Genomic DNA, 8,691 nt, shown 5'->3' with positions numbered 1-8,691 from the left:
ATTTTTTTACAAAATTATTTGATATTAAAATATAATAACATGATAATATATCTTTATCTAATAATTTGATTTTAAATTATATGATTATGTTAATGTAAATATGTTTTTTCATTATGATATTTAATTTGATTTTAATCAAGATATATTTTGATATAACAGAAAGGGTATTTTAGTCATTCACATATTTACTCATTTTCTTTCCTTTCTATTTTTTCTTGTCCATTCAAACATGAGAGGTGATAATATTTTATGTTCAATTTTCTCGTCTCTCTATTTTTTCTCCTCTCATTTTCTTTCCCCTCAACTTTTCTTCTAGTTAAGTTATATTCGGGTATATCCAACATCCTAAAATTTTTTTTTAGATGCATTTAACACTCTAAATTATTTTTTGATGCATCCAGTACCTTAAATTGTTAAAGGTAAAACTACACTAAACAATATTTTAGGGTATTAGATGTACCTAAAATAGTACTTTAAAGTATTAGATACACCACTAGATATTTTAAGATGCTGAATATATTTTAAAAACAACTTCGGGATGCTGAATTTATACCATAACTCTTTAAATAAATAATGCAAAGTAGGTCCTATTTTGTCTTTTTATCACTGCTTGTTTTTCTCTCCACATTATGAACCAACTTTTTTTCATAACGCACAAAAATTTAGCTTCAGACCCAACATGCGTTGAGGCTCAGAAGTTCTTTTGAAAAAAAACGCTATGCCAAACATACGCATATTACCTTATTATCCAAAACGCCATAGTTCCCGTTTTACCAGGCACGTTTGCAATCCTCATCCGAGATCCAAACACGCTGTAAGTGACTTCATCTTTCAATCCCCACTATGTGATTCTGGGCTCTGTTTCATTACTTGCATGAGTTCAGATGTCATGAGACGTTGGGTTACGTTAATGCTGAATGACTTCCAAAATGTGTTGGAGCTTACAGAGAAGTTGCCCATGGAGGTGGAATTGTTGGTGCGGGGAGAGGTGTATGGTTTGGGATGTCTCACAATTACTGACTGGATCCGGACAGTTTTGATTTCTGTTGTCTGTTATCCTAAGCTTTTACTTTCCTGTATGCTTTAGTTAGACCTTCGTCATATAAAGGGCTTTACAGGTTGCTTGTTAACTTTGAAGTTAATCAGCGCTTCCTCTTTTTTTCTTGTCTCTTGTAATATCTTTGACATATCAAAATCTGTCAAAATTATATATTTTTTAATTTTAAAATTCAACATGTATTTTGTTTGTCATATTTCCTTGCAAGTTGTAAAATTTAATAATTTAAAATTGAAACATTATTACTTAAATATTAATATATAGAAAATTATTTTTATTTCAAATTATTCTTTTATTAAAGTAAAAATGAATTAATATTGTAATAATGAACTAAATGTAAATTATTTAATTTTAATTTAAAAATATGTTAGCTTTATTCACCTAGTGAACTTATGCGGCTTTAACGTGTCCAGAACCAAGCAAATCCACCTTTTCCTCGTTCCACCAAAAAGGTTTAGGTTTTGTTTGGTACAGCGGAGGGGAACGGAGAGAAGGTTAATTAAAAGAGGAGAGAGGAAAGGAAGGGAGGTCATAAGTTTTGTTTGGTTTGAGGGGAGAGAAAGAGAGAGGAGATTTCTTATTTGGTTTATAAGAAGAGGGGATGAGAGGTAATTATAAATTGACAAATATACCCTTATCTTTATATTTAGACTACTTTATTTTTTAATTACAATATTCATATCAAAATTATTATTTCTTAATTTATTAATTTCAAAAAAACTAATTACCTCAATTACATGTGATAAAAAAATTATGATAAACTAAAAAAATTAGGAAATATGATAAAAAATTTAGCATTCTATCTTATTAATTTTATAACTATAATACACACACATGTGTATTAATATATATGATATGTATATATATTATATAATTATAATGCATGCACGTTATGATATGTATATATTAATATATATGCATGTGTGTAACTTATCTGATTAATATATATGCATGTTTGCCGCCCATATGATATTATAATACACACATGATATATAATTATAATACACACATTATGATATGTATATATTAATATATATGATATGTATATATTATATAATTATAATACACCACCCTCTATTAATATATACGATCATATTATATTATGAAAAAAATTACTGCCATGATAAAAATATTATATTATCAAACATCATTAGTGGCTAAAAAGAGAGAAGTGAGAAAAGGGTTTCTAATAAGAGAGGCAAACTTGGAATATAAAAAAGCTAGTATGGGTAGTATAGTCAATATTATATATAGTATTTCTCTCTCCTCCAAAAAACCTCAAATTTGGAAAGGAGCAAAAGAAAAGGAAGAGAGCACTAAAAGACAAATTTCTTTCCTCCCCTCCCTTATATTTTTCTCAACCAAACAAACTAATGCCCTCCCCTCCGCTCCGCTCCCCTCCCCTCCCCTTAACAACCTTCTGACCAAACAAAACCTTAAAGAAAAAGTAAAACCCTACTAAAGGGTTTTCTTTTGAAGATTCCTTTAAACCCTAATGGTCACGTGAAGGTAGAATTTTACTCTTAATTTTATTTTTCATACAAACCCAATAACTCAATTATTTTAGCGCAATTTTATTCATATCTTTTTGTGTAATTTTACCCCTAAAAAAAATATCATGAGCAAAATTACATAGAAAAAATATAAGTAAAATTGTACCACTAAAAAAAAATGAAACAAGGTTGGTGTTTAGAAACTGTAGTCCTAAAAGTGATTTTACGATATATTCCTAAAAGTGATTTTATGATATACGAAGTAGATATGTGAGTGAAGTTTTATCTCAATTTATGTAAAAGTACTTTTTAAAAATGTTCTTTGTATATACCAAACACCCCCAAAGGGTTTTTTTTCCCCATATATATATATATATATGCATATATGATTTAATAGATTTTATATTATGCTACTTCTGATCCTTAATATAAGATTTTGTTTGACTTTTATTTTGATTCTAAATATAAAACCTTCATTTATTTTATCTCTCATATTTATCTTTTTTTAAAAAATAGTTCTTCTAGCAATAGTAGTTCTAACAAATAAATTTGATTAGCAATAATATTTTAAAAAATATAACATATATTTATTATAAATAACTGATTTAATTTATTTTTTTTAATCTATTTAAATTAGTAACTAGTTTGTGGAAGGTAACATATTTATTGACGAATGGATAAAGATTTTTAAGTTCCTTTTCTGTTCTTTATTTTCCCCCAACTTGGATAATTTATTTGTTTAAACTTTAAATTCAAATAAGGAAAGGTATCTAAGCGACGGAGCTGCGTCTTTTAAAAGCTGAAATGCGATCACAACGGTCATATCCCTGACCAAAACACAAGTCAGTGATGGAAGCGAGAGGTTTCTCGTCAGCCATTCCCAGGTTGAAGAGAGAAGAATGTAAACGAACAAAACACGATTCCAACTTCTCTGATTGGAAGGTTCGAAAATACTTCACTTATTTTGTGTCTCTTGCCTTGTGATTTATGCGATTGTGGTTTCCTTATCTATTTTCCCCGACAAATCAGTAATTTGCGATTTAATAGGTGTTACCTCATACAAACGTGGATTTCCTGGATTTTAAATTGCGAAGGCTACGATATATGCGAGATCCGTATTTAATTAGTTCGTTTTGGCAAATATGATTTTTGCGGAAACTTCTTTTATTATTGAAAATTGAAGATTTCTGGTTCAGATTCTGAAATATCAGTCTCAAAAATACACTTCTAGGAATGAATTTGGGTGAAGGATATGCCTTAGTGAAGTGCCTGCTGATAGGTTTTGTGTCGGAAAAATTTATAGAATCTGATTGCGGGGTTTGACTTTGGCTGTTACTGATGAGGAGTGTCTTCCTGATGGGGTGATTGTATGGTTTGTCTTTTTGATCTTGGTGGTATTTGCGATTTCGTTTTCCTGAATTGTGGCAAAAAAAGGTAGACTTACAGGGTAACCAAGTCTGATTTGATCTCCCCCTGAAATTAAGGATGCAGTTAACTCTTAACTCTTACTCTTTTTTTTTTTGGGGGGGGGGGGGAGTGGATTTTCATGTTAAATAATGATCTTTTGTGACGCTTATCTGTTTTACATAGTTTATTGCTAATGTTACAAGTTTCACTCAGATTCTCATTGGCCCTTCAGATTGGGAGGACTATTCCAGGGGGAAGGAAGGTTCAGCTAGGTATAGAATTCATAACCTCCCAGACAAATTGAACCCAGGAGTTTATGAGCTTGGTATTGCTGTGTCTCGCATTGGATTGGGGCGTAAGGTTTACAAGCTTGATCCAGACCGTATTGTTGTGGTTTACCTTGGAAAAGCTGACGATGTGAGAGCAAGACTCCAACAATATGGTCGAACTGGAGCTCATTTGAGCAATAACTGCTTAACTTTTGATCCAGATGATAGTAATCCTGCTTGTACCCATAAGGGGAAGGGATTTTTTGAGGAAATATTTTCACAAGGCTATCCAATTATTTATAGATGGGCTCCTGTAAGTGCATATGCCAGTAACACCTTTCTTTTCATGTGCACTGCTTAATTTATAAATACCACTGACATCTTTCCTGCAAGTACAAAAATGTCTTTTTCACCATAAATATCAGTTTTGCTCATCGGTAGAGACATTGATCAATAAATTTCTTTCTGCGTGTGTTGAACTCAGAATTACTCTGCCGTATAGATCATTTTATCAGCCAAAACAACAAGCTTTCAAAGAGCACTGGAAAATTTTGACTTTTGATGACTGTTTTGTCTCTATGCTTATTTTTCTTTCACACACACACACACACACATCTTCTTTACAAAATTAATTGTAACGTTAGTGTTTAGTTTTTGGGAAAATCACTATGAGTTCCACAAAAAAAAAAAAATATAATCACTAAAAATTCCAAAAACTAGTGAGCAGCATAGACCTTGTTGGCATTTCTTGCACTTAACCTTGTCTTTACTTGTTATGGGACTTTTTAATAATTGCATTCCTTCCTTGGGACCAAATAGTGATTTTCCTTTATGTTACTTGGGATATGGTAAGAATGTTGTTTAACTTAGCATTTATTCTGGCCATTTTAAGGGTCTAAGCTCTTTTTCTCCGTAATATCCAGGGGTATATATTTGTTAGTGTGATGTAATATATTGAAGAAATACTTCCAAAGAAGCCTTGGTTTTGCTGAGAAGTATTTCATATTTGTTAAATCCATTAGGGAAGATTTAAAAAATGCATATATGCACCTGCCTTCATATTACGCGTTAGTACTGAATGATGTTTCTGGCAAGGAGAATACTGTGGAAAACTTAGGTTATCTGCTGGCTTAGATGAATATTTATTGAAGTGCAAGTGTTTAACATTTTATCTTTTTATCTTCTCTGGGAATGCTTGCTGAGCAGATGCAAAACAAGGAAGATGCCAGGAAAACCGAAAGTCAGTTGCTCAATGTATTTGATTATGCATGGAACACCAGTAATAATGGTACCCGACGCCCAGATGATATTTTGAAGAAGATTAACAAAGTTGCTTCAGGTCATACAACATTTTCAAACATTGTCAAGGCGCTTCAACCTTCCACCCAGAAGCGAGTGGGTATCCAAATCAAATCAAGTAGCATGCCTTCCCCCGATAACAAATTACAAGAAATAGACAGAGGCAGCTATAATTTCTTATCTCGAGTATTTAAAATTGGCAGATCAAATCCAAGGTTAGTTCAAGATGTCCCGGCCGTCATTCAGGACACTACGACAAGATTTTGTGGAGTGGTCTTGGGTGATGGTTCTGTTTGTAGAAGACCACCAGTTGAAAGAAGAATGAGGTGTGTGGAACACGAAGGAATGAGAGTAAATGGGCCCACTTCGAAAGGGGGAATGAAATCAGAGAACAATCCGGACATAGAACTCAATGTGCCCTGTCATCAGAAGAGCGAAGGCTATGGTGAGGAACATGACCCTTTTGCCATTCAGGACAATACTGCAAGATTCTGTGGAGTGGTCTTGGGTGATGGTTCTGTTTGTACAAGATCACCAGCTGAAAGAAGAATGAGGTGCGTGGAACACAAAGGAATGAGAATAAATGGGTTCACTTCGAACAGGACAATGAAATCAGAGAACAATCTAGACTTAGAATTCAACGTGCCCTGCCATCTGAAGAGCCAAGGTCATGGTGAAGAGATTGTTAGCCAAGATTTGAAACTTGAGAATCCCCTTGATGGTAGAATTATTAATATATGTGGAATCATTTTAAATGATGGCACTCCTTGTAGGAGGCAACCTGTTAACGGGAGAAAAAGATGTCATGAGCATAAAGGGAAGAGAATCAATCATTTTAATTAGGCCCATTGCGATCTAGGAGGACGGAACACAAGATGACGGGATGAGCAAACCCATCGAGGAGTCTTGTATCACAGTCAAATGCATTGACAAGACCTGATCACTTGTCCCTCCTTCCTCCCCTCCAATGCTTATGATTGCTCCATCGTTCAATTTAGGCAGCTTACATTGATGACAAGGTAATTTCTTAGCCAACAATACAGAATTTGGTCGTAAAAATATAACTTTCGAAGAAAAATTTGTCCATTTTTGGTCTTTTTTTTATTTTTTATTATGCTTTTGTGGGTTCATGAGTTTTTTTCTTTCTCGGTCATTCCTTCTGAATTGGAGTTGTTTCTCTAATTGTGGCAGTGGTTTCCCTCGATGAAAGCATTTTAGGTGTTGAAGAAGAGGAAGCAAGAAAGCCATGCTTGGAGACAACGGAAAAAGTTGTTGGGAAGCTTGGATGTGTTTGGGAAATGCAGCAAAGGAAAACCTTTTTTGGGTGGAGACCAGATTGGATTCCTTGACATTGCTTCTGGAAGCACCCTGGGCTGACTCAGTGTTATAGAAACTTTGTAAGGAGGAAAGTTTATCGTTTAAGCAAAAGCTACTTTTTGGTAAAATGGGCTGTCAGATTTCACTTGTTTCTGCTGCAGAGGGGCCTTATACCTGAAACTAATAAATTGATATGGCTTTCCAAATTCCTTCATATCGCAAAGAGCTGCAATTGCTAAGAAGTAGAATTTTCGAGTAAGTAGATGGTGCTTGCTGGTATAAATAATTCTCTGTTGTTTGTAGAATTAAATAAAATGTTCTTTTGTTCTGGGTGTTTCTTGCAAGTGTCCCTGAATTGTTCTGTGTACCGTCACTCGTAGCAGCAATTTCTATGTCAAACTGATTTGGATTCGATGAAATCAAATTATTTTGACCGTCACTTGATGAAATCATATGTTTCTTCATTCCTTTATCCTTAACGTCCAAATAAAAAATCCAAGGTCATTTTCTGATATCTAAGGCTATGCAGGCCGTAGTTATTGGATGAAATCCCTTTATCCTTCATTCCGTAACATTGCTCGTGTTATTTCTTTGTTTTCTTAATGTTTGTCATAATTTATTTTATTAATTGCTGTTGATGATTTTCTTGCGGAGCTTCGATAATAAAATCTTTCCGCCAAATTTGAAATGAACTTTCTTTGCGTTTACGTAGCCAATGAAGAGAACTGGGCAGACACATGCAATTCAAATTCCTTTTATGTGGCTATATGTGCTTTAGCTTAGCATAATTATAATATTTTCAAAAGGTTTGTTCAGGTTCTCTTAAAGAAGATGAAAGATGAATGAATTATGTTACTATTTAATGGCATGCTTGTCATATGCTAATTCCAGTTTTACTATCAGTAATATCTTTTGACAGTTTGATTTATATAGAATGGATTGGGGTAAAGGGTAAACTTGGACTCATTTCGGGAGACTTGTAACAATCTTTTAAATGTGAAAAGATATTTTTACCTTTGGTGAAATATGAGAAAATATTTAGACTCATTTGGGGAAACTTGCGCTCATTTTGCTGATAATTGCAACCTTTTTACAAGTTACAACTATGCAGTTTTTGGAGGATCCATTGATGTAGCTGCTGTTTTGGGTTTTGTTGATTCTGGCCTTGCCTTGATTTGATAGTTGCAGCTGGTATCAATGCGTCTGATTTAATCTGAAAAATTGCCACTGAGGGTGGAGTTGAATTTGATGAGGTACCTGCAGTAGTTGTAAATGGTTTGAATTCGTTTGGCGCAGTCACTATTTCTGAAGGAGTGCATGCACTGATTGCTATGACTTCAGTTTTCATTATGTCTGACGTGACCCTGGAAGCACACAAATTGAAGCATGTGCCACAATGCTCAAGGGTTGAGTCAGGGTAGGAACAAGCCAGGATAGGTCAAGCTTTGCCCAAATAGGACTTAGTCCCACTGTAGTAAAGTCTAAAGTTTAGGCCTAAACCTGCATGTTAGTAGGCCTTTAAAAAAGCTTCATATACCAGGCCTTGAAGTGCTTTGAGCTTACTAATTTGTGAGGCTTCAAGGCCTGCATATTTACAAATTGTAGAAGCCTATGTGAAGCCGACATGTAATTGAAATAAAACCTAATTTTTACTCCAAATTATTCCATAGAGCTTTTACATGGGATGAGAAATTTTAGTCTCCAAACAATAAGCCCATTAGAGTACAATACTAGCAACAATCTATAGAGTACAGGACAACAATAACACATGATGACATTCAACGACATCATCACCATTATCAAATGAAAACTAAACAACACAATAACATAATGGTAACACCAATAGATA

General features: G+C 33.7%; 1 protein-coding gene across 3 annotated transcripts; it reads left to right on the top strand.

Annotated features, from left to right (window-relative positions):
- Positions 1–3,356: 3,356 nt before the first annotated feature.
- Positions 3,357–8,326, top strand: LOC114746760 (protein EFFECTOR OF TRANSCRIPTION 2-like). Of its 3 annotated transcripts, XM_028935042.1 has the most exons (5): positions 3,357–3,492; positions 4,171–4,539; positions 5,433–6,544; positions 6,717–7,097; positions 7,954–8,326. In XM_028935042.1, exons 1-3 carry the CDS (start codon positions 3,400–3,402, stop codon positions 6,366–6,368), a joined length of 1,398 nt encoding a protein of 465 aa, XP_028790875.1. In that variant the 5' UTR covers positions 3,357–3,399; the 3' UTR covers positions 6,369–6,544; positions 6,717–7,097; positions 7,954–8,326. The 3 variants fall into 3 exon arrangements, with proteins under 3 accessions (XP_028790875.1, XP_028790876.1, XP_028790874.1); XM_028935043.1 differs by lacking the exon at positions 7,954–8,326 and having other exon boundaries at positions 6,736–7,291; XM_028935041.1 differs by lacking the exon at positions 7,954–8,326 and having other exon boundaries at positions 6,717–7,291.
- Positions 8,327–8,691: the final 365 nt, after the last annotated feature.

The sequence above is a fragment of the Neltuma alba genome, unplaced genomic scaffold, assembly GCF_004799145.2.
Source record: "Neltuma alba isolate B1F8T4 unplaced genomic scaffold, ASM479914v2 tig00005091_pilon, whole genome shotgun sequence".
In the NCBI taxonomy this organism is placed as follows: Eukaryota; Viridiplantae; Streptophyta; class Magnoliopsida; order Fabales; family Fabaceae; genus Neltuma; species Neltuma alba.
The sequence above is the reverse complement of the archived record's forward strand: the minus strand, read 5'-3'. Positions and strand labels throughout refer to the sequence as shown.